The sequence below is a fragment of the Coenobita brevimanus genome, chromosome 100 (genome assembly GCF_032717465.1).
Source record: "Coenobita brevimanus isolate Jiangsu-jjx chromosome 100, ASM3271746v2, whole genome shotgun sequence".
Lineage (NCBI taxonomy): Eukaryota > Metazoa > Arthropoda > Malacostraca > Decapoda > Coenobitidae > Coenobita > Coenobita brevimanus.
The window spans coordinates 38751952-38779074 of NC_137053.1; the positions used below are offsets into that span (position 1 = coordinate 38751952).

General features: G+C 43.3%; 1 protein-coding gene across 1 annotated transcript in view; it reads right to left on the reverse strand.

The window, feature by feature from the left end:
- Positions 1-27123, reverse strand: part of nonC (serine/threonine-protein kinase Smg1) — a 1312439-nt gene that overhangs the window by 1255681 nt on the left and 29635 nt on the right. The window contains exon 3 of the mRNA XM_080284159.1: positions 4542-4708. Coding sequence (XP_080140285.1) covers positions 4542-4708 — 167 coding nt within the window. The remainder of the gene's footprint in view (positions 1-4541; positions 4709-27123) is intronic.

Below are 27123 nucleotides of genomic sequence, written 5' to 3' on the forward strand. Positions count from 1 at the left end.
TGCTCTCATCCAACCAATGAACCAAGGAGTGATCGTGGCAACGAAGCGCCTATACTGAAGGAAGTTCCTGGACGAGGTGATGGTTGTTCTCGAGGATGAGGACAAGCGCAGGGAGGGACGGGACACGCGAGGCCAGCGGACTTTGGAAAACCTTTGCCGCTACAACATCAAGTCTGCCATTTACAACTGGGCCAGTGCATGGAAGGAAATCCCTGTCAAGACTCTAGAAAATGGTTGGTCTTGTCTGCTTCTTGGAACGGATGTGGAGTACGATTTCCTAGGTTTCGACGTGGATGACTTCCATGCACGTCTACGTGCGAATGGCGACGATGTTGATGTGGACGAAGTGCGTGAGTGGTTGGATGACGACGAGGGCGATTCTGGGTATCAGACCCTGTCTGATACCGAGATCGCATCTTCAGTTGCAGGTGTCAGTACCCAGCTTGAAGATTACGACGAGGACGGCAACGATGATGCAGACTCCTCTCAGCAAGACACAACTCCAGCCATCCCCAAGCTGAGCACACTCTGGGAACCTAGAGTTCGTTCTCGACTACCCGGAACACCCGGACTGTGACAGAGAGATGGGGCCCTTGGGACTTGTGGAGCAAGTGCGTGCTTTCAGGCAGTGCATCATAAATCGTCAGAATCGTCGTTCCTTGCGTCAATCAACGATTGACAGCTTTTTCAGGCCCATAACCCCCGCTGTGCCCAGCCCTGGCTCCACTCCGTTGCCTCCCCAAGACAGGCTCTCATGCTCTGAGACACAGCGCAGCACATCAGCCACAGTGGAGTCATCGACGTGAGGTTGCTATCTTCCGAGTCGTCTGCAGTGGATACGCCATCACCACGACCCAGCGATGCACCCCTAGTTTACCTGCCAGCGATACTCTAAGACTCTGACAGTGAAGAACTTCTCCACTAGACCACACGGGAATTTTTGGACTAAATTTAACGTAAATAAACTTGATTTGTTTTGAATTTGGTTTTGTGAGTGGAAAGACTTAAAGTGCAGAGTGCAACACTTATTAAGTTACAATTGAGCATAAGTAAGACAAGAGTGCGCAGTGTGAAGAGAATGGACTTCTGAGTGCGAATGACTAAGTTAAGTGAAAGACTTCATGAACAGTGTACTGCAAGTGCTTCAGGAAATCCTTCTTACTGTCAGAGTCTGAGAGGAGGCGGTTATTCATCGAGATGGCCATGGACTTGCTGTAAGTAGGCAGAATGTTTCATACTGTAATGTACTGTATTTTCCATACTATACTTACCTCAAATACCTCATTTCACTCTTTTATGTCCCTTATTGGTGTGAATATGTAGTGTCTTAGGTGCTATGCATGTCCAGTAGGGAGGTGTTTTTCTGAGTTAGGCTAGGTTAGGGTCCATAACTACCATTCCAGGAGCCAGGGACTTGTAAGTACCCAGAATGTTGCTTCTTTTGCATTAATTTCAGTCTTCTATGTCCCTTATTGGTGTGATTTGGGTCTTAAACAGGTGCTATGCATGTCCAGAGGGAGTTGTATAGATGTTTTTCTGAGTTAGGGTCCATAAGTACAAGTCCAGGAGGCTGGTGCCCACTATCCGGACAGGACCACTTTCCGGACATGCCTTTGGCTCTATTACGTCGGATACTGGAGGGATTAGTGTGTATGTATATATATATATATATATATATATATATATATATATATATATATATATATATATATATATATATATATATACACTCAACCCCCGGCTATCACGCGTTCAGCTATCATGCTTATCTGCTATCACGCACACATCAAATGCACAACCATACATGCTATCACGCACCCCAAGACCGCTATCACGAGTCGAGTTTGAAGACAGGCTAAGCAAAACTTATTCACACGGCACTTCATACGAGGTTTGCAGAGGATACAATGGTTAATCGGAATGGTAACGTGGTAAAATTCCCGATTATAGCACAGGCATTTGGAATGCATCTGAGCGGATTCCTGCCGAGGACACGACGGGCAAAACAGTGACCAAAACTCATTCGGCTCGAAAGAATATATCGTACTACAGCATTGAAATTTAGCCTAACACTGAATACTTATTAATATTGTATTTTAGAATAAATATCAATCGTTCTGAAACCCTTATAAAGAGTTAATATTTCTTATGCCGAAAAAACTGTGATGTCGATAAAGTAATCACGTGTTTACAACTGAGACGGGGTTCTGACGACAGTGTGAGGAACGTGTGTGATAGCGTCCAAGTTTTGTTCCACTTAAATGTTCCTCAGCCATTCCTGATATAAGGTACCATGTGATACCCCCTTTAGCTGTGGACACTAAAGAAATGGAGACAGCCAAAGAGATCTGGCGGCAACTAAGCCACTCCCAAGCCTCAGAACCCATCAAACCACCCAAGTCGTAATCCTTATAAAAGTTTGATGGCCTTTTATGTTGTTTATTTATTCATTATACTGTTATTATTAATATAATAATCCTTTATTTCATGTTAGATGAGAGATTGGCAGGAAATCGTAGGCATAAAGTGTTTAAAAGTTAGAACAATGGGCCACCGAAAAACCAATTAGAAATTTTCCCACTGATTGTTCAGTTCAGCTATCACGTATTCAGGTATCACGCGTGTTTCCTGTGACCAATTAGGCGCGATAGCAGGGGGTTGAGTGTATATACACAAGACGATAAAATATTCAGAATACCATGGAAAAGCTCTGTATGGTCATCTCACTCAGTTGTTTGTTTACTTTTGGGTCAGTGAAACTCGGTTTCCTGTTGTTGTTGTTGTGTGGTTCAGCTCAGCAGACAACGGTCAAACAACTGTCATGCAGGACGAGAGAATAATCATATGAACGACGCCTTTTAGTTTCATGTTAGGACAGTTCTTAGCACGTAGGGATTAGTAATGCACTTGATGGAACTGAAAACAACCTGCTTTACGAATCAGAGAGTGATGAGTCAGAGACGTTGTTAGAGGAATCGGACACAAGTGTCAGTAACTTCTCAGGGTTTGAAGACGAGTAGCAAAGTCAGAGAGACGAATCGGACATGGATAACACAACTACAATTTTAACTATGACACTCTTTAACTTTTATTATGTGAGTAAAAGATGACTTCTTTTAACATGTGTGCTTTACTTACAATTATCTTGGAATAATTCAGAGGTCAGTAGGTGATGACAACTCCAGTGATTTGAAATCTCCACAGTCCACACAAAGTCAGCTGACATGGTAAGCGTGTGTTTAAACATACTTTTTTTTATATCTATATTATAGTTTGCTATGGCTCTGCTATTATAATACCAGGTAATGAAGTGGACAATAGCTAATACATTGGAAGAATAACTAAATATGTTCATAGATAATATGTAGCAACAGTATTAAGGTAGTAAATGTGGTACTGGATTTGTGAGTCATCTTTGTTGATGTTCCTTGATTATTTCCTTCCTATTTTTTTCTGGATATTGCCTTGTCTGTTTGGGGGAGCGTCCAATGTCAGGGGGCATCCTATGACACAGGAAGTACAGTACTGCATATATATTTACTGTATATGTAAAGATTCAGTGAAAATGAAAGTAATCTTTTACAGTACATTTACAGAAAATGTCATCTATCTATTTATCCATAGCCATACGCCTAATCCAGTAAGGGGTGACCGTTTGAGTTAGTTGTTTTACGAGGAGGGGTACTAACCCTCTGCCAACCCACTTGTTGACACATAAGGCTTATGTATGTGTTGGTTATATGGTTAAATGCTCGAGTGAAAGTGAAAGTAAGTTTCTGTGGCAAGGAATGTGCATCATAAAGTATAAGCCTTGGTATTCTCCCCTCCCACACACTGTACGACTGTATGGCACAGTGTCATTCTGGAACACCTGGAAAAATTGGGCGAGTAAAATGAGCAAACTGCTTGTACAGAGTGACAGATTCATTCATGGGACAGTGGAGAGGCAGGTGATGAAGACTGGGAAGGTCCAATGAGGCAAGATATAGTGCAAGCAAGAGAGAGGAAGGCAGCCTCGTCTGGTCCAGGGTGGCACACAGAGAGGTGGCTTAGCCATCAACTCCTCGGCTCGTACAGATGCAAATTCCCATGACTTTTAGAGTTACCTTCATTCATCACCTCCTACCTGCACAACACCTCCACCTAGAGACCTAGGGACACTTGCATTGGAGAAATGAGAGACTGGTGGTTATTCAGCTCTTTAACTGAAAGTTCTAGGTGCTGTAGTTACTTAGCTATGATGGGTGGAATATGGGCTACTTTTGGAAAAAGGCCTGCATATGGAATGGGCTCAGTGAAATGAAAGATTGGTGGTTATTCAGCTCTTTAATTGAAAGTTCTAGGTGCTGTAGTTACTTAGCTATGATGGGTGGAATGTGGGCTACTTTTGGAAAAAGGCCTGCATATGGAACGGGCTCAGTGCACTATACCCTCAAGCATTGGGTGTTAAGGTAATTCTTAACTACATTACATGGAGAGCATTATCAGCCTTGACTCATGGAGTCACTGGAGTGTCAGCTTAATAGGCACATGGGTCTTACCTTCTGACGTCACTTTCCATAACATGACCCACACGGCCAATGCAGCGTGTGATCTCCCATCGACAAGGAGGTGAGGGAGCAGCATGCAGATTTTCAAACAAGGAGTCAAGGAGGTGGTCAGCATTGCGACGTACATACTTCATATTTTCATTAAGCATTATTGACTCCTGAAAAAGTTAAAAAAAAATTATTACAATTATTCAATCATGATGAAGTATACAAATGTGTGTATGCTAACATCGGGCACACAGTAACAATGCATTTGTGGACATGCACGACTGGAATCTGAACACTTCAATCAGGCACTTCCGGAAATCTTATGCTGAGGTTATGCTGAAGGACTGTCTTTACTGCAAAAGTAAGGTGTTGTGGTGTGGAGAGCTACTCTGCAGTGTTAGAATAGTGGACTGTTTGTGAGCTGTAAATCAATGTCGCACGGCCACCCCTTACAGGATTATGACATCTGGCTATAGACTGAGAGCCAGACAGATAGATTCTGTGTTGGAAGAAAGGAAAAGAGGTCACCACACCACAATCTGGCTAGCTGTACTCTTGTACCTTTGGAGAAAATTACTATAGGATAGGATATCTGGTGAGGATTCATAAATGATACTGTTCTGCTGGAGACTTTGTAATTTTGTGCGATGTTACACTCATGTACACACTGTAATTATAAAGTGTAGTGCTAGATGGAGGAAGAGGAATATTGTTGCAGCATATCTGAGCAGTGTCAGCAGCAATGTTACATTTTTGCTTCTTCGAAATGGTGAGGGAGTGCAATATGAAGCTTCGCGGGTGGGATAGATCCTGTGTTGAAGCAATTAATAATGTATCTTTCATGTTCACATGCCTACAATGTAAGTAGAGTACTTTTGTTTCTTGGCGATAGTGACATATATATGTTATCTAAATGGATTCCTGAAACCCCCCAACACGTGTCATATACTTAAAAAATATGATGAGTATCACTGTAGTGTACTGAAGGGCAGCAAAATACAAGCATTTGCTTATACTGTATGATTTTAACATTTTACCAGCCTTTCCCAAAAGACAACCATCATTTTCACTTATATGATCATTATGACCCCTCATGAAGCAGAATTCTTCTATACATTGCATACGAAACACTTGAGCTACGCCGGTTCTTTTTGTGATGATTCAAATTATGGCACTGTAAAAGATAGGAAATGATTCAAATTATACTCATGTGGTATTCATGTTAAAATTGTGCCATTCAAAATGAAAGTGAAGAAAAATAAAAATATAATGTGAGTTGTATTATTAATGGTGTGCATTGTGTCACCTGTTCATGTGGTCATGGAAGCAGTGCCACATCGGTCAAAGTTGAAAGCAGTGACAATCTGATCTAGCCCCACCAAAACAACATGTGAAGAGCAGCGTCATATATCGCACATTATATACAGTAACATTAAAATGAGTAGAACTGAGATGTAGAAGAAGACCGAGTGAATAATAACGCAGATACCAGGTACGTGCAGCCTGAGTATCCATTCTTTTACGACTTGGTCCCTGCCAAAACATGTGAAGGGCAGCATCACAATGCATATGATTTACAAATATTACATTAAAAATGAGAAAAATAATGACATTTTGTGAACTGTTGTACAGGTACCAGCTGTGTGCAATGTGTGTCCTTTCTGTGAGAAATTACAACTCAGAACTGACTTTGCTCTTACCAATACAACACTTGAATAGCAGCGTCATATGTTGCACGTATTATTTTTGGGCAATATAACACTGAAAATGAGTATAATGCAGGCACCGTGTGAACAGCTGTCCAAGTACCAGCTATGTCAATTGTCTGCATCCGTTCTTTTATGATACAATTTATTTGTGTTACCGGACACTACCGACAAATGGTCCTAACCTAATGAAGAAGGACTGCTTACAAGAGGTTATGAATAAAAAACTACTGCAACTGAATAATGTAGCCCAACTATCATTCAAAATAATTTTTCATGGTGACAAGACCTAAATACAAGAAGACAATGCAAGATAGCTAAAAAGCACAAGAGGCAGAGACACAAATACATGCATCAGCGATCAAACACGAATGCAGAAGCTGGGAAGTGCCTGTCTGCTCCAGCAGACTGACTCATTCCAGCTTTAACTCCCTAAAGATGGGTGTCCGCATGTTGTGACAGACGTTGAGGACGGGCATAATCGGCCAAATGCAAACAAATTTTTCAACCATTGTAAAAACATAATGAGTAATGCTAGAATAAAAAATGAGGTGCCACTGGAAAGGACATACCCTCAGGTATTCCATGAGGTGGCATTGCAGACAATGTGAACTTTCACTGGGCACACAGTGATTTTAGAAGGAGATGTACTGAAGTCATATTCTTTCACTCCCATGACTGCTCTGATTTTCACATTATAATTACTATTCAATATTATACGTACTATAAACATTCACTGTGTGATCAATGCGGTAGTTATATTTCACTGAACTGGTACTGCAATACTCGTATCACATACTTGCAGTGAAATACATTTTAAAAACCATTTTATAACACTATTCTCCGATAAACTGGACACTCCATATTATAATAATAATGATGATAATATCACAAATCATGTCACTGTTGCATCGCTGTTCAATCTATCTATCTATTGCCAGACGCCTTAATCCCGTACGGGGTGGCCACAAACAAATCGCCTTCACATCACCATCACCCTGTCCCCTGCCATTTCACTGCCCTGCTCCCAACTCACACCCACCTCTCTCATATACCTCCATCTCATCCTCGGCCTCCCCCTCCCCCTCCCCTTCCCCCACTTCACCTCACTCACATACACTCTCCTCGTCAGTCTCTTCCCCTCCATCCTCTCCACATGGCCAAACCACCTCTGTGTGTTCCTCCTAACGCCCCCAATCACATCCACATCCAAACCACAACACACCCTTGTATCCTCATTTGTCAGCCTGCCTCTCCATGTGACTCCACAGGCTCCTCTTAAATAACTCATTTCCACTGCTCTCACTCTTGACTTGTGTCCTTCCAACAACGTCCAAGCTTTACTTCCATACATTAGAGTTGGTATCACAATACTGTCATGTAGTAACTTTTTCACTTCCATGCTCACTTCCCTGTTTCTTATCACTGCTTTCAAGAAACCAGCAACCCTTCTTCCTTGTTGTGCCTTTTCAAGCACTTCACCCTCCAAACTTCCATCCTTAATCATCACACTTCCCAAGTACTTAAACTCACTCACGTTTTCCATTTCCTCACCATCCAACCTCACTGTACATTCACTGACTTCACCTCACTCAAAGACCATCACTTTACTCTTCCTTACATTCACCTTTAGATTCTGTTCCTTACACACTCTCCCAAACTCATCCACCAAGCCTTGCAGCTCCCCTTCGTCTTCACTTAACAACACAGTATCATCTGCAAACAACAGTACAGAGAGTTTCCAAACACTGCCCTCTCTCACTAGGGTCACTCCAACATCCACTGCCCTACTTTGTATCTCTTTTATTACCCCATCCATATACAGATTGAACAACCATGGAGACATGACAAATCTCAGTTTCAACCCAACCATCAAAGAGAAAAATGCACTCAGTTCACCATCCACATGCACTGAAGCCTTAGCACCATCATACATACTCATCACGGCATTCAACAACTTCCCATCCACTCCATATATTCTTAAAACTTTCCACAATCCTTGTCTATCCACCCTGTCATATGCTTTCTCCAAATCCATGAAGGCTGCATACAACTTCTTAACCTTCTCTAGAAACTTTTCCACTAAAGATTTAAGAATGTGTATCTGATCTACACAACCTCTTCTCTTCCTAAAGCCTCCCTGTTCTTCTCCAACTAATTCCTTTGACATACTATTCCCCTAACTCTGTCAATTGGTATCCTACCATACACTTTTCCTATTACACTAAGAAGACAGATGCACCTATGATTACCATACACTTCTTTTTCCCCTTTTCCTTTGTACAAGGGAATAATTATATCTGACTCCCAATCCTCCAGGACTCGACCTTCCTCTCAGGCCAATCTGCACATCGTCCACATCCATTCTACTACTATCTCTCCCCCATGTTTCAGCATTTCACCACACACTCCATCAATTCCTGGGGCTGTCCCCAATTTGACTTTCTTCATTGCTTCCACAACTTCTATCCTACTGACTCCTTCCTGTCTTCTCACCTCCCTCCTTCTCTCAGCCATTCCCCAGCCACTTATACTCGCAATACTTCCATTCTCTATGTTCAACAATTCCTTGAAGTGTTCTCTCCATCTGGTCACTTTTTCTCCCTTCTCCACTAGTAATCTACCATTTTTATCTTTCACTCCCCTACTAACTTGACTGCCACCCTGTCTTATTCTCTTCACCTCTTTCCATAAAATTTTCTTACAGTCCCTTAACTTTACACTCAAATTCCTTCCATATTCCTCATCCACTCTCTTCTTACTCTCTCTTACTAATCTTTTAACCTCTCTCTTCCTTTCTACATGGAACTCTCTCTTCCGCCTCTCAACTTCTTCCATGCCCCTATTTCTCATCCATTCATTGTATGTTTTCTTCTTTTGTGCCATACAGCCTGTCTCACCTCTTCATTCCACCATGCTGTTCCTTGCACCCCCTTCCGTCTTCTCTTCACCTCACACACCACCTCACATGCTGCACATATTTCTTCTGTGAATATCTTGCACACACCTTCCACGTCCCCCATCTGCTCCAATTCATATTTACCCAAACGTTCCTCCACTTCTCTCTTATATTCTGCCTTTTTCTCATCCTCTTGTAACCTTTCCACTCTCCTTGCAACTACTCCTTCCTCCAGTCCTTCCCTTCTTCTATTTGTCCATATTACTTGGTCCTTGATTCTGACCACCACCAAGTAGTGGTCAGAAAGTCCACTCCCCCAACCTCTATAAGCTCTTGCATCCATTACACATCTTTGCATCCTTTCATCCACATACACATAATCAATCATTGTCTTCCTTTCATTCAATTCACCACCCACCCTTCTCATCACTCGCCATGTATACCTGTGGATCATTTTGTGCCTGAAGAGGGTATTGGCTATCACCAACCCCCTCCCGGCACAAATGTCCACTAACGCACTGCCATTCTCATCTACCTCAGCAGGCACACCCCACTCACCAACTATTTCATCCACCTTCACATCCTACTTTACCATTCATATCACCAATCAAAAACACTCTCTCATTCCTCTCAAACTTTTCCATGCACACTTCCACATTTTTCCAGAACTCTTCTCTCACTCTGCTTGAACGATCTTGAGCTGGCGCATACACGCACACAATCACCCACATTTGTATTACAATTTTCAATTTTACCCACACAATCCTTGAGCCAACTGATCCATACTCTCTTATGTTCTTCTTCCATCTTTTACTCATAACAATACACACTCCTTTTGCCCTCTCATTCTCACCTACTCCTGCACATATACCCTATCCATACTCCCATTCTCTCACACTCTCTCCTCTCCATTTAGTTTCAGATACTCCACATACATCCACTTTCACACCCTCAAGCACCTGGACAATCTGTCTCTCTTTCACCTCATGATTCGCACCCATTACATTCCGCATCGTGATCTGTACCATGTCCTTTGTCTGGTCCTTGGTTGTCATCTTTGGTCAGTCCTTGTCCAAGTTTTCTTGTTCGTCTCTTTAGTTAGCTGTATTTGTTACACAGAGGCACTTATTGAGAATACTGTTTCCAATATATATGTACATATAAAAATGTTATGGTCGGGGGGTGTTCGAGTGGGTTTGTTATTGTCAACCTACTCCTCCATAGAGCATGGGAAGCTGCCTCAATGCCCACGCTACTTTGAAAAATGGCAGGACTGCATATGCGGACACATGTCTTTTCACTGCTAGTACTCTTGGACTGCATATGCAGACATCTGTCCCTTAAGGGTTAATATATTTTTTACACTGCCACAACATGATTACTTATACAGCAGATTCTCATATTTTGTAAGATTAAATTCAGTATATGAGAGAGGGGGGTGTGAGTTGGGAGCAGGGGAGTGAAATGGCGGGGGACAGGGCGACTTGGAGGCGATTTGTTTGTGGCCACCCCAAACGGGACTGAGGCGTCTGGCAATAGATAGATAGATAGAGAAATTCAGACACCTTGATTTTCAAGAGCAAATCAAATATCTACCAAGTGACAATATTTTTACCATAAGCTCATGATTTTCAATGGGTCAAGGCTGGAGTTTGGGATATGAAATGCTTCTACGGCAGCTTGGTTTCTATTCACAAACTAGAGTAGGGTGGGAAAGGCCATTATTTTGCTGAACTGGCTCATTTTGTGATCAATCAAATTTATATTAAAAAATTTTGGAACTGATTCAAGTTAGAAAATTATGGAATTCATATTTATGTCAAAATTCTATTTATCTATTGCCAGACGTCTTAATCTCGTGAGGCGTGGCCACAAACAAATCGCCGCTATGTCACCCTGTCCCCCACCATTTCACTCCCCTGTTCTCAGCTCACACCCCCCTCTCTCATATACCTCTCCACTCCATCCCTCTATCTCATCCTCGGCCTCCCCCTCCCTCGACCCCCTTCCACCTCACTGACATACACTCTCCTCTTCAGTCTCCCGCTCTCCATCCTCTCCGCATGGCCAAACCACCTCAATGTGTTTTTCCCAACGCTTCTCATCACATCCACATCCACACCACAATGCTCCTTCACTTCCACATTTATCAGTCTGTCTCTCCATATGACTCCACATGCTCCTTGCAAATAACTCATTTCCACTGCTCTCACTCTTGCCTTCTGTCCCTCCAACAGGGTCCAAGCTTCACTTCCATACATTAGAGCTGGTATCACAATACTGTCATGTAGTAACTTTTTCACTTCCTTGCTCACTTCCCTGTTTCTTATCATTGCTTTCAAGGAACCAGCAACCTTTCTTCCTTGTTGTACCCTTTCAAGCACTTCTCCCTCCAAACTTCCATCCTTACTCATCACACTACCATAATACTCAGACATACTCAAATTTTCTATTTCCTCCTCATCCAACCTCACTGTACATTCATTGACTTCACTTCTCTCGAAGACTATGACTGTACTCTTCCCTACATAGATCTTCAGATTACATTCCTTACACACACTCCCAAACTCATCCACCAAGCCTTGCAGCCCCCCTTCGTCTTCACTTAACAACACAGTATCATCTGCAAACAACAGTACAGGGAGTTTTCAAACACTGTCCTCTCTCATTAGGGCCACTCCAACACCCACTGCCTACCTTGTACCTCATTTATAACCCCATCCATATACAGATTGAACAACCATGGAGACATGACACATCCCTGTTTCAATCCAACCTTCAAGTAGAAAAATTCACTAACTTCACTATCCACACACACTGCACCCTTAGCACCATCATACATACTCTTCACAGCATTCAGCAACTTCCCATCTACTCCATATATTCTTAATACTTTCCAAAATCTTGTCTATCCACCCTGTCATATGATTTCTCCAAATCCATGAAGGTTGCATACTTCTTCTTTCCCTTCTCTAAAAATTTTTCCACTAAAGATCTATGAATGGATATCTGATCTACACAACCACTTCCTTTCCTAAAACCTCCGTGCTCTTCTCCAACTAACTCCTCTGTTATTTCCCTAACTCTGTCAATAAGTATCCTCCATATACTTTTCCTATTACACTAAGAGGACAAATGCTTCTACGATTACCACATACTTCTTTTTCCCCTTTTCCTTTGTACAAGGGAATAATTATACCTGACTTTCAATCCTTCGGGATTCTACCTTCCTCCCAGGACAATCTGCACATCTGCCACATCCATTCTCCTACTATCCCTTCCCCATGCTTCACCATTTCACCACACGCTCCATCAATTTCTGAGGCTTTCCCCATTTTGACTCTCTTCATTGCTTCCACAACTTACATCCTACTAATTTCTTCCTCTCTTCTCACATCCCTCCTTCTCCCAGCCACTTATACTTGCATTACTTTCATTCTCTATGCTCAACATTTCCTTAAAGTGTTCTCTCCATCTGCTCACTTTTTTTCCCTTCTCCACCAGTAATCTACCATTTTTATTTTTCACTCCACGACTAACTTCACTGCCACCCTGTCTAACCCTCTTTACCTCTTTCCAGAACATTTTCTTACAGTCCCTTATCTTTACACTCAAATTCCTTCCAAATTCCCAATCCACTCTCTTCTTACTCTCTCTTACTTGTCTTTTCACGTCTCTCTTCCTCTCTACATATAACTCTCTCTTCCGCCTCTCAACTTCTTCCACGCCCCTGTTTCTCATCCACTCATCATATGCTTTCTTCTTTTCTGCCTCAGCCTGTCTCACCTCTTCATTCCACCATGCTGTTCTTTGCATCCCCTTTCGTCTTCCCTTCAACCCACACACCACTTTACATGCTGCACAGACTTCTTCTTTGAACATCTTGCACACTCCTTCCACATCCCCCATCTGCTCCATATTTACCCAATCACTCCTCCATTTATCTCTTATATTCTGCCTCTTTCTCATCTTCTTGTAACCTTTCCACTCTCTCTGCATATACTAGTTCCTCTCGTCCTTCCTTTCTCCTATTTCTCCATTTCAGTTGGACCTTGCTTCTCATCACTACGAAGTGGTGGTCAGAAAGTCCACCCCCCCAACCTCTATACGCTCTTGCATCCCTTCATCCACACACACATAATCAATCACTGCCTTCCATTCATTCATTTCACCACCCACCCTTCTCAACACTTGCCATGTATACCTATGGATCATTTTGTGCCTAAAGAGGGTACTAGCTATCCACATATCCCCTCCTGGCACATGTGTCCACTAAAGCACTGCCATTCTTGTTAATCTCAGCAGGCACACCCCACTCACCACCTACTCCATCCACCTTCGCATTCTCTACTTTACCATTCATCTCACCAATCAAAAACACTCTCATTCCATTCAAACTTTTCCATGCACACTTCCACATTTGTCCAGAACTCTTCCCTCACTATGCTTGCATAATCTTGCATTGGCGCACACATACACAATCGCCCATATTTGTAGTCCGACTTTCAATCTTACCCAAACAATCCATGAGCCAACCAATCCTTACTCTCTTATATTCTCCTTCCATCTGTTACTCACCTAAATACACACTCCTTTGAATTCAACATTCATTTTTTTTTTTTTCCATTCCATCATCCAATCTTACGTTGCCCCATGAGAAGCGTAGAAGCCCAGGGCTAGGCAAGTTGGTCTTGACATTCAAGATGAGAATAACCAGCCTCACTTATCTCTGGGTAGCCATACGTGAGCAATAAACCCCAACCACCCCCTTGGATGTAAGCCTTCACTGACTCAATCCGACTGAAGCACTGTAATTTCCCACTAAACCACCAGGCGCCATAATTTGGTTATATGGTTACCATGCGGTGTAGTAAATAGTTTCCTGGTGTACAAGAAACCATTTGGCTTGTCCCTCAATGCAAAGTCACCCACAGGCAGAAGGAAGAGGAAAGAATGAAGGAAAGAAAGACAGGAGCGGAAGTGTAAAGTCACCAGTAGGCAGAAGGACGAGGAAAGAATGAAGGAAAGCAAGACGGAAGAGGATGGAAGGAAAGAAGGATGGAGGAGAGGAAAGGGCAGACATGTGAGAGCAGCACTACATCAAGTGAGTGGATGGTGAGCTTAATTAGGTAAAGACAGAAATACAGTAAAATGCTTATTTAGTGCGATAGGCTCTTCAAGAGGTCACCTTAAATTGAGTTCACCATAAATCAATGTGCTGTTTTAATGGAATAAACAGTTCGGTACCTGAGGGAAACACAGAACACTAAAAATGTTTTTATTAACTGTACTTTGTTTTTGTTGATTTGGAAAAGGCCTCTGACAAAGTCCTTAGAGAGGTGGTGAAGTGAGCAATGAGAAAGCTTGGGATCAGGGAGAGGCTGGTTATGGCCACGTATATGGGTGTTTGCATCCAGGTAAGGGTGAATGGAGAATTGAATGACGAGTTTTCCGTGAATGATAGTGTGCACCAGGGGTCAGTTTTGAGCATCTTTTTGTTTATCTTCGTACTTGAAGCTCTCTCACAACTTCAGAAATGGACTCCTGTAGGAGGTGTTGTATGCTGATGATTTGGTGTTGATTGCAGAGAATGAAAGGGAGACAGAGGAAAGATTTAGAAAGTAGAGAGATGGTATGAGGCACAAGGCCTTAAGAGTAAATGCAGATAAAACAAAAAAGATGGTATCTAGGGCTGGTGGCAGTACTGTCAAAGAAGAGGGAAAGTGGCCATGTGTAACCTGCCAAAAGGGCATGGGAAGTAATTCTATCTTATGTAGTGCCTGGATGCATAGGAGATATAGTGGTATCAGAGGTAGACTGCGAGATGATGCTGATTTCATGTGCGCGGTGTGTCTGGAAAGAGCGGGTGGAGATTGTCAGTTGTGAAAGGATTAAACTTGCTGGTAAGTCTCTTGAGTGTGTGGAAAAGTTTGCTATTTGGGAGACATGTTATGTGCTGGACGTGGGGCTGGAGCTAGCTCTGTGGCTAGAGTGAGGAGTGGTTGGAAGAAGTTCAAGGAACTGTTGCTTCTCCCGACATTGAGAGGGTTCTCCCTCCATGCTAAAGGATCTTTGTATGCAGCATGTGTTAGGAGTGCAATGCTGTATGGTAGTGAGACCTGGGCAGTAAAGGAAGAGGATATTCACAGGCTCAAATGTACAGAAATGGCAATGATTAGGGGGATATGCAATGTGTCCCTGAGTGTGAGGCCTGGGAGAGCTCGGTTTACAATGGAAGAGTTTAGGGGTAGAGTGGGACGAGTGTATTGGTGTTATGATGAGGAGAGGTAGACTGAGGTTGTTTGAGCATGTGGAGAGGATGGGGGAGGATAATTGGAAGTAGAAAGTGAGAAGTGTTAATGTTTAGGGTAGGGCTGCGAGAGGTAGACCAAAAAAGACCTGGGATGAGGTCAGTAGGTGTGACCTCAAGAAAAAGGGACTGAATAAGGAAGCTCCTAGAGATTGAGCAGCATGGAGAGATGCCATTAGGTGACCAATGCCAACGCATGCAAGCATGTTGGAGTCTTCAAAAATGACTGATGATGATGAATGATAACTATAAAATTACGAAAAGTTTGTCAGAATCATAAGTTGGCTCCAGCCATTCCCTGATTTGAAGTCCAGAGGTGAATGGTATCATTACTGCAAGGTATGTAGGAGTATTATTCCTGCTGCCTCATGTCATTCTCACCCAAAACCAGCACCAGTGAACTGAGAATACTTTGTGTGGTGGGTGACTGGGAGCGGAGGGCCAGGGTGTAAAAGGAATAATGACCAGAGAAGTGTCTGGTGGGGAACATTAGATGCCAAACTTGTTGATGTTGGATTTCTAGGACACAAAAAATTTAACTCATGTATAATCAGAAGGATTTACTTTAACTCATGGCATCCAGGTGTCATGTATACATGATGGCCTGGGGACGCCCAGGTGGCACGAATATATGATCTAGTGTTTCACGACAATGTTTGAATATTCCGCAAGTTATTTCCACCACACGCAGCCACTGGCAACCCTCATTCACGCATTCCAGTCATTATCCAGTTGTCTGCGTACCTCCGTAAAGGACAGACCAACACAAAAGGTTTTCCTTGTGCCAGGATCCTTGGCTGAGGCCTGCAGCCGCCGACTTGAACACCAACGAAGTCCAAAGGTCAGAAAAGAAATGGCCTTAATGATGGTGAGACAGGGAGAGAACTCGATGTGACATTATCGCCAATTGTGAATGGGGAAAGTGACTCTTCCTCTGAGGAAAGCAACCTCGCTATGATGAGTGTCAATATTTATGCACCGGATGAGGAGGGTGGATCACGTGAGTCCTCCACTGTACGCCCATCGCTTCTCCCTGAATGTTCATCTCATATTTCCAATGATGCGAATGGTTCAGAGGATATTGACGATCCTGGAGAGGGGGATAGTGGCAAGAATGAGGAGATTGAAGAGGAGATAGGGAGTGGAGAAAAGGAGGAGGTGGAGGAGGCACCATAGGGCAAGCCTCACACCAACGCGTGAATGACGTCCTACCACAGAACCTTCCACTTGACCTGCCACTACACTAGCCTCTCCACTAACCATTCTACCTACCAGTCGACCTGTCACTCATCCTGCTTCTTGACATGATATGCCACCTGCCTCAACATGCCGCCCTGCCTCACCAAGTGCCTTGCCAAGCCACCCTACCTGACCATGTGCCTTGCCACCTGTCTCAACAAGCTGACCTGCCTCGCCATCTGCCTTGCAACATCACCCTGCCTCATCCCCACAGCCAGGTACATCTGGGCATGCAGGTGCAGGTGCACGGCCAAGTACATTTCATGGCTGCCTGGCACGTGCCTGTCGCCTGCTTTCACCATCACCATCACCACCACGATCACCATCATCAATATCATCTCCATTACCACCACCATCACCTGCCTTACCAAGTGATAATACACCTGAATCTTCACCACAGCGCCCTGCTAGTGGCCAGGGCAGGGCACAGGGCAGGCCACGTGCATGGCAGGCAAGGCAAGGACCAAGGGTAGGTGTGATGGAAACTTACACCTGGGAGGAAGGGACAGGGTTCCAGCCTGATGTACCTGTATTTGATGAGTAAATGCAGGTGTGCAGAAGAATTCCATTGTAGTGTGAAATCCACTCCTGTTGAATTTTTAATTGCTTTATACATCATGACAGTGACGGATTTTATTGTGCATGAAATAAGTCCTTTCAGTGAATACAGATGCAACTGAGGTGAAACCTCACACATTCGTGAAAGTGCAAAAATGAAGAACTGGACATCAATGAATGTAAGTGAAACATATGTTTGGCTTGCACTGACTGTTAATGCCACACATAAAAAAACAAAATATCCATGACTACTGGTTGGTGGACGACACTGCATCAACACCTCTGTTTGAAGAGTACACGCTACGGAACAGGTACCTTGACATCCTCAGGTACCTGCATTTCTCTCCCAACATAGGCCCACATCCAAACGATAGGTTATGGAAAATCGCTTGATTTTGGAAATGATGAAAGATAAATCTAAGTCATATTTCAGACCATTCCAGAAAGTAGTTACTGACAAGTTGCTTATCTTGTTCTGGGGATGGCTTGCCTTCATAGAGTTCATACCATCAAAGAGGCATCGGTCTGAAATAAAGTTTTTTGTTTTATTTGATTGCAAGACTGGCTTCGTGATAAATTTTATTGTGTATACAGCAAGTGATGTGGAGTTATCGAAGGACGACCCCCATGGCTTCTCTGGCTCAGTCGTCATGGACAAGTACTTTGGTGGCAACCATATCCAATTTACCGATAATTATTACACAGTGCAAAGTCTTGCAAAGTACCTGCAAAAGCACAAAACTGAATCGTGTGGCACTGTCCGTGCAAAGAGGAAACACTGGCCATCCTTTCCCAAGGGCACCGTGAAGGGGGAGTGCAGGACCTTGAAATCAGGTAAACTCCTTGCTATTCACTGGCACGATATCCAAAAGGTAAATGTCCTCTCCACCGTCCATGAAAGTAAGCTGATAAACACAGGCAAGGTTGATAAAAGAACGAGGCAGCCAGTCTTCAAGCCTGATGCAGTTATTGACTATAAAATCAATATGCAACTAGTTGATAAATCCGATATGCAGACTGGCACCACTGACTATTTGAGGCACAGCTGTAAGTGGTATAAGAAGGAATTCTTACATGTACCTTGAAGCAATGCCTCCAACACCTGCAGGCAAAGAAGCTTTCGAGCGTTGCAATGTCCGCGCCAATTCATTGCACTGACAACAGTAACGCCATATGAAGAGGTGGTGGTGTGCTGAATGCCAGGTGGCACTGTGCCCCATCTGTTTCTTTGAGTTCCACTCAGACACAGACAGAGTTGTAGAAGTGCGGGTTGTATGTAAAAGTTAGTGTCAGTTTTGTATATACAGTAATCCCGCATATTTCGCGGTAGTTAGGTTCTTGTAACCCCCGCGAAAAGTCAATTCCGCGAATACTCTATTAACAATTGAAAACTTGCACTTGTGTCCACCATGCTGCCCATCACACAGTCCATGTCCATACTGATTGCGAGACAATTCGCCGTCAGACAATTCCCCGTCAAAACATGGACGATTCCCCTTCAGAACAATTCGCACCCTGGACGATTCCCCGCCATTCTATAAATATACTAATCAATACTTTTATCAATATACTTATTAATTAATCAATACTTTAATAACTATATTTCAGGGGGATCCAGCAGTCTATGTTTAGTAGCGTAGGTTCTGGATATTATTTATTAGTTGCACCTTTAGTCAATAATTAACTTGTTTCTTCCTCGCTGTAGTCGCCTTTGAATTATATTCTAGCGTCACCCATAGCTATCTTCATTAATGAAGACGAATTGTTTCGTGTTTGTTGTGACTGCGAATTGTCCCGAAACCTCCATACTCATCCCGAAATACCTTCTTACAAGATTGAAAGCACATACTCCATTATGAAGGAAAAACGTAAACACCGTACTGTAATACACAATTATCTACACATTTATTAACAAAACAGTACAAAATAAAAAGATGCATTAACTGGTGATAGCAAACACTCGCACGGTCGTTTCTTAGCTTGTCCAGTAACACAATTTTCTCTGCTAAGGTCATAACTTGATCGTTTTGTCACTTTGGAGTTCTTACTAATTGTATTATTAGCCTTTGGTGAGGCTGGCTTACGTCCTGGGGCCATGTGGAAAGCAAGTGGGAGGCAAGAGGCTCATATCATAGTGTGGTTACAACCACAACAGCCACTTAAGGCAGTCAGGCGTGGACTGAAGAATGCGGGACAGAGAGCAGTGTTGCCATATCCAAACAACGAAATTATGCTAGGGCAATGAAAAAATTATGCTAGATTGAGCATATTTGTTCCAAGTAAAAAATGAATTATGCTAACTTGAAGCTAAATGATAAAATTCTATACATATTCGTGCAACATATTAATTATGTATTGTTTACTATGAAAATATTAAAATGAACCTACATTCAGTAAGAGGATAAATATCGGTATCTACCCATACTGCTTTTTCCCACGAAACTTACGTTTTTCTGATGGATTTTGATGTGATTCGTTCGATTTTGAGCATCATTTCCGTCGGAAATAACCAGATTTTTATATATGACCCCCCCCCATCCCCCTGAAATAATGAGGGATCTTTGGGGAATCGGGGGTTATAGGGAGGGGGGAAAACAGAAAATGGTCATTTCCGACTGAAATGAAGCTGAAAATCGAATGAATCATACCAAAATCCATCGGAAAAGCCTAGGTTTCATGGGTAAAGTACAAAGCTCAAACTTATCCTAACCTAACCGAACCAAACCGAACCTAACCTAAAACCTAACCTAACCTAAAACCTAACCTAACCTAATCCAACCTAACCTAATCCAACCTAACCTAACCTAACCTAATCCAACCTAACCTAATCCAACCCAACCAAGCCCAAACTGAAAGTAACCAACTATTCAAACATCTTCTTACCTTATTCGTCTCTCTCTCTCTCTCTCTCTCTCTCTGATTTGTAGCTTTTATAAGATTATTCTAAAAATATTCCATTCCATTCTAAATTATGCTAGAATGATTCTAAAACTTCTAATATGCTAAAAAATATTCCAGACTCGAAAATTTGATCAAAATTATGCTAAAAGAATAAAATTATGCTAGATATGGTAACACTGGCAGAGGGGCCACGGGAAAGGGACAGAGGGTGGCGTGAGTTTACCGCGCTACAATTGGAAGCTGCGGGAATTTCAATTTTTTTTTTTTCTGTATATTCAAGGATATTTTTGTTGAACTTATTAATGCTAAGAAAATCCGCGAGAGGGCAAAACCGTAGACAAAAAATCCGCAAAAAATGCGGGATTACTGTACTGTATGTGGTTTATAGTGTAATTACAAATATATATTTTTAATGCTCTGTGGATATTAGTAAGAGAGATTAAGAAGAGAGTGGATGAGGAATTTGGAAGGAATTTGAGTGTAAAGTGGAGGGCCTGTAAGAAAATGTTCTGGAAAGAGGTGAAGAGAGTAAGACAGGATGGAAGTGAGGTTAGCAGGGGAGTGAAAGATAAAAATGGTAGATTACTAGTGGAGAAGGGAGAAAAAGTGAGCAGATGGAGAGAACACTTTAAGGAATTATTGAACATACAGGATGAAAGTAATGCGAGTATAAGTGGCTGGGGAATGGCTGGGAGAAGGAGGGAGGTGAGAAGACAGGAAGAAATCAGTAGGATAGAAGTTGTGAAAGCAATGAAGAAAGTTAAATTGGGGAAAGCCCCAGGAATTGATGGAGTCTGTGGTGAAATACTGAAGCATGGGGAAGAGATAGTAGTAGAATGGATGTGGAAGATGTGCAGACTGGCCTGGGAGGAAGGTAGAGTCCCAGAGGATTGGAAGTCAGGTATAATTATTCCCTTGTACAAAGGAAAAGGGGGAAAAAAAAGTGTGTGGTAATCATAGGGGCATTTGTCTTCTTAGTACAATAGGAAAAGTGTATAGCAGGATACTTATTGACAGAATTAGAGAAAGAACAGAGGAATTTGTTGGAGAAGAACAGGGAGGCTTTAGGAAGGGAAGAGGTTGTGTAGATCAGATATACATTCTTAGATCTTTAGTGAAAAAGTTTCTAGAGAAGGGAAAGAAGTTGTATGCGGCTTTCATGGATTTGGAGAAAGCATATGACAGGGTGGATAGACAAGGATTGTGGAAAGTGTTAAGAATATATGGAGTAGATGGGAAGTTGCTGAATGCTGTGAAGAGTATGTAAGATGGTGCGAAGACTGCAGTGCGTGTGGATGGTGAACTAAGTGAATTTTTCTCTTTGAAGGTTGGGTTGAAACAGGGATGTGTCATGTCTCCATGGTTGTTCAATCTGTACACGGATGGGGTAATAAAAGAGGTACAAGGTAGGGTAGTGGATGTTGGAGTGGCCCTGGTCAGAGAGGATAGTGTTTGGAAACTCCCTGTACTGTTGTTTGCAGATGATACTGTGTTGTTGAGTGAAGACGAAGGGGAGCTGCAAGGCTTGGTGGATGAGTTTGGGAGAGCGTGTAAGAAACGGAATCTAAAGGTGAATGCAGGGAAGAGTAAAGTGATGCTCTTTGAGAGAGGTGAAGTCAATGAATGTACAGTGAGGTTGGATGGTGAGGAATTGGAAAATGTGAGTACGTTTAAGTACTTGGGTAGTGTGATGAGTAAGGATGGAAGTTTGGAGGGTGAAGTGCTTGAAAGGGTACAGCAGGGAAGAAAGGTTGCTGGTTCTTTAAAAGCAGTGATAAGAAACAGGGAAGTGAGCATGGAAGTGAAAAAGTTACTCCATGACAGTACTGTGATACCAACTCTAACGTATGGAAGTGAAGCTTGGACGTTGTTGGAAGGACACAAGTCAAGAGTCAGAGCAGTGGAAATGAGTTATTTAAGGGAAGCCTGTGGAGTCACATGGAGAGACAGGCTGACGAATGAGGATATAAAGGAGCGTTGTGGTGTGGATGTGGATGTGATAGGAAGTGTTATGAGGAACACAATGAGGTGGCTTGGCCATGTGGAGAGGATGGAGGGTGAAAGACTGACAAAGAGAGTGTATGTGAGTGAGGTGGAGAGGGGAAGAGGGAAGGGGAAGCCGAGGATGAGATGGAGGGATGGGGTTGAGAGGTATATGAGAGAAGGGGGTGTGAGTTGGGAGCAGGGCAGTGAAATGGTGGGGGACAGGGCGACTTGGAGGCGATTTGTTTGTGGCCACCCCAAACGGGATTGAGGCGTCTGGCAATAGATAGATAGATAGATAGAGTACGTTTAAGTACTTGGGTAGTGTGATGAGCAAGGATGGAGGTTTGGAGGGTGAAGTGCTTGAAAGGGTTCAGTAGGGAAGAAAGGTTGCTGGTTCTTTGAAAGCAGTGATAAGAAACAGGGAAGTGAGCATGGAAGTGAAAAAGTTACTACATGACAGTATTATGATACTAACTCTAACGTATGGAAGTGAAGCTTGGACGTTGTTGGAAGGACACAAGTCAAGAGTGAGAGCAGTGGAAATGAGTTATTTAAGAGGACCCTGTGGAGTCACATGGAGAGAGAGGCTGACGAATGAGGATATAAAGGAGCGTTGTGGTGTGGATGTGGATGTGATAGGAAGTGTTATGAGGAACACAATGAGGTGGCTTGGCCATGTGGAGAGGATGGAGGGTGAAAGACTGACGAAGAGAGTGTATGTGAGTGAGGTGTAGGGGGGAAGAGGGAGGGGGAAGCCGAGGATGAAATGGAGGGATAGGGTGGAGAGGTATATGAGAGAGGGGGGTGTGAGTTGGAAGCAGGGCAGTGAAATGGCGGGGGACAGGGCGACGTGGAGGGGATTTGTTTGCGGCCACCCCAAATGGGATTGAGGCGTCTAGCAATAGATAGATAGATAGACAGATAATATATTTATGTGAATAATGGAAGCAGAAAGTTTGTTTCATGATAAAATCAATGCCTTATTTTCAGAGCTGGGCACCTTTGCAATCATTTCTGCAATCTGCAGCTTCCGCAACAGCAGACCTCATGATTTCAGTTGTGGAATTCAGATTGCAGCGAACTTGTCCAAAATTTACGGTATTGCATTGTGGAAGTACCCCCACAATTGCAATCCTGTATGCAATCTCCCACATGGCGGTCGGTGTTGGTTAGTACAGGCTACAGCATGACTCATGAACATCAAGTTTGAACAGGAATCACGGCCAGATGCAGCAGTAGACGAGGGGTCACTGCCTCAGTTAGTGTTAAGGATGGGAGATACCAGGAGAGATTATTTGATACAATACAATACAATATACTATGAGCCAGCATGGCAAAAGACAGACACAATGTCACGAGTCGGCTAGTGACATTGGCTTTTGTGGAAAACCGCAAACTCAAGTGGAATCCCAGTTTATCGTTCAGTTAACCGCTCATTCGGACGGAAGCTCTGTTAAATCAATTTTTCATTGTCATACGTGATCGTCTTTGTGTGAGACATTAGCGCTTCTGCTGAGCGATTTGTTTTAGGCGCGTTTCGCTCACTTGACCGTTAAAAAATGCGGCCTAGCTCTCCCCTTTGTTTTCCCACAAGTTACTTAGTCAAGTGTCTGTTGTGACAGAGAGATGTACTGTGCTCCAGAAGTGAGAGAGAGAGGTCAGCAGCACCCAGACTCCACTAGACTACAGTTCTCCAGTGCTCCCACCCTTCTTTGGGTGATACACCACATTCATTGACTAGTATTTCCTTTTTGTATTTTCCTACGTTTAAGAGCTTAGTTAAGGTGTTTTTCTTAGGCATAAGAATTTAGCTCGAGTGAGTGAGTGAGTACGATCTCTTTATTTGAATTCATTTGAAGTGTAACATTAAATTTATTTTTGTAATCAATAAACTTAACAGTTCTTTTTCTTGAGCTTAATGTAATGTAAACTCTTGTTTCATTTCTCCACAATTAAGCTTATTTTCCATATAGCTCCTAGCTTGCATAAATGTTTTGCTATTCATAACTGGTACTTAGGCCAGTCTTGTATTAAGCTTAAAATCCGTTGTGCCTCCTAGGAGCTGAGCAACAGCAAGAACCTGATACTATTACTAGTATTAGTTATTTATTGTCAGGGGTGAAGTAACTTTCTCCAGAGGCTAACAGTACTAATAAACAGCAATTGAGTAGTCTCTGCTCTGTACTGTTGAGAAAGTTTATAAATTCTCGTTCTGAGAGAGTCCGGCGAAGCGGACCGGTAAAGTAATCATTGCTTGATTTAGTATGACAATCATTGTCCCTGCTCTTCAATATTATTGAACACATTTAAAAAATATTAGCATTTATTTAAAAACCCCGTGACAATTGGCGACCTCGCCAGGATATTAACTCCTAGCTCTAAAGCTATTCACGAGATAATACTCACTCATTCATATTTAGGTATTTATCATTAAAGTTTATAGGTACAAGTTTACTGGTGGTTACCATTAATTTGGCAAGTGAATTTTGCTTTATTAATCAAAGAGTACTTAACTCTAGTTTATTCTTGGTAACGCCAGACGATTTTATTTGCTCCAGGGAAGCTGCCGTACCCATTGCGTTAATTATTGAGTCTTCTCAGTTATTTGGATTTTTGCTTTATTCTTTTCCAGTTAACTAGATAAGACTGGTCACCACTAGCTTGTGTCTGTATTCTTTACTTGTGTTATTAGCATTCGTTTGCGAAGCAGTCAGTACTCAGTTTCGGTTTGCTTAATAAATTAGCGACATGGCTACCGCCGTATTTTTACAGGAAGCCAAAGATATGGGTCTTACAGACCCAACTGAAATTAAAGAGTACATACTCTCACGGCATAATATGGACCAGCAGCGCGAGAATGATGCCCGTGAAGAGCGTAAGATTCAACGCGAATACGAGCGAGAACAGCACGAATACGAGCGAGAACAGCGCGAACACGAGCAGAAACTGCGCGAACACAAGCAAAAACAACCCGAACTCGAGCTAGTACAGGAGCGAGAACAACGCAAATACAAGCGTGAACAACGAGACAGAGAACGAGAACACGAACGTGCCGGGCGAGAAGCACGCGAAAAACATGAACTTGAAGTGCTGAAGCTCAAGCGAGATTCCTTGGCTTCAGACACATCTGGTGCAGTTAATCCAAGCTCCACTAGTGCTCTTCCTACACATGTCCTGGCGACCCCACGCATCAAGCTTCCTTCATACAAGGAAGGCGAGCGAATCGAGCCGTACATAGCTCGTTTTGAGGACATGGCAGACATGTATCAACTGGATGAGGCAGCTAAGCGGCTCCAATTTCTTAGTTTATTTGAGGGCCCTGCCCTCGATATTCTCCACAGAATTCGTGGAGACAATCTCACATATGAGATGATGAAAGCTGCACTCACTACGGTGTATGGTCTCACAGTAGACGATGCCAAAGTTCAGTTCATGCGAGCTCGTCTCCAAGACAAGGAGACAGCTGTCCAGTTCCTCGACCGTCTCATTGCTTACTTAGGTGAGTGGATGGAGAAAGATGAAACTCCTTCCACGCGTGAGGGGATAATTGACCTTATGCTGTGTACACAGCTAGAGAGGTCGTGGCCTGCTGAGCTCATAGCACAACTTAAGATCTGCCAGGTGAAAGATGCCAGCCAAATGGCAGAAAAGGCTGACGCATTCTTTACTGCATAAGGGTATCAAACTCGTAAGCAAAACACCTGGAACAGAAAACCTGATAAATCTGGGAAATCGTCTCAGACTGAATCCCAACAACAAGGCCATTCTCAGAATAATGGTCAAGGTCCAAAACTGCAGTGGAAGGACCAGGGTCAAAACACTCAGAAACCTGAGTGGAAGAGGTACAACAAGTACTCTAACCAGCAGCAGTATCAGCCACGCAACCGACCGTCGGGACAAACTTTTTCACCACCAGCTCAAAAGACGCAGGAAGCGAGCGCAGCCTTCATTCCTCAGCAGAAGCACGGTGGTCACGTCCCTACCAGTATGGGTACTCCCCCACAGTTCACTAGTCCCACAGTGACAGTGAACCCCCCTCCACAGATGGCCAATGTTCCATCTTCACATGCAGTGAGTACAACCCCTCAAGTTTATAATCCCCAAGGCACAATGTTTGCCGCATCAATTCAGCAGCCTCATGAGTGGCTAGCTGCTTCCTCCACAGGCCCTCCCACAGGTGACAGTGCCTTCCTTGTTCAGCCAGGGTTTGTGGGAGGCATTCCTGTGAAGGTCTTGAGAGATAATGGTTCCTCAGGTTGCTCTGTCAAGCAGAGTCTAGTTCGGCCTGAGCAGTATACAGGTCGACAGATCCATGCAAACCTTATTGATGGATCAGTGAGACTGTTCCCTGAGGCATGTATCCAGGTAGCATCTCCATTTTATACTGGTACAACACTCGCAGTTGTCATACCAGAACCTTTATTTGACCTCATCATCAGCAATATTCCCGGTGTCAAGGATAGTTGCTCCGATGATGACGCTACTCAGACTTCGGCTGCTGCGGTAACACAAGCCATGGCTGAGGCTCCAGACTGTGTCACCCCAGTGATCATTGAATCGCCGCAAGATCTGATATGCAGTCAACTTGTTGTACAAGAACAACATTCTGACCCGACACTTGCTGCCGTGCGGAACAAACAAAAGGGTCGAGTAATCAAGTATTCAAGGGGAGGTCGAGCCAAGTTCCTTCGTAAACAAGGACAGCTCTACCGTGAGTCACGAACACCCGAGGGCGAGGTTTGACTGCAGTTTGTTGTTCCCGCCAAGTACCGCCTAGCAGTGTTACAATGGGGTCATTGTTCAGCCTCAGGAGGTCACATGGGCAAAAGGAAGACCTAGGGCCGTATCCGAGCTGACTTTTTCTGGCCAGGGATGGGACGAGACATAGATAGTTTTGTCCGTTCCTGCAGTGTGTGTCAAAGTAACACCACTAATCAGGGACATGTCCTTCCTGTGCCGTTCGTAACCACACCCGTAATCTCTGAG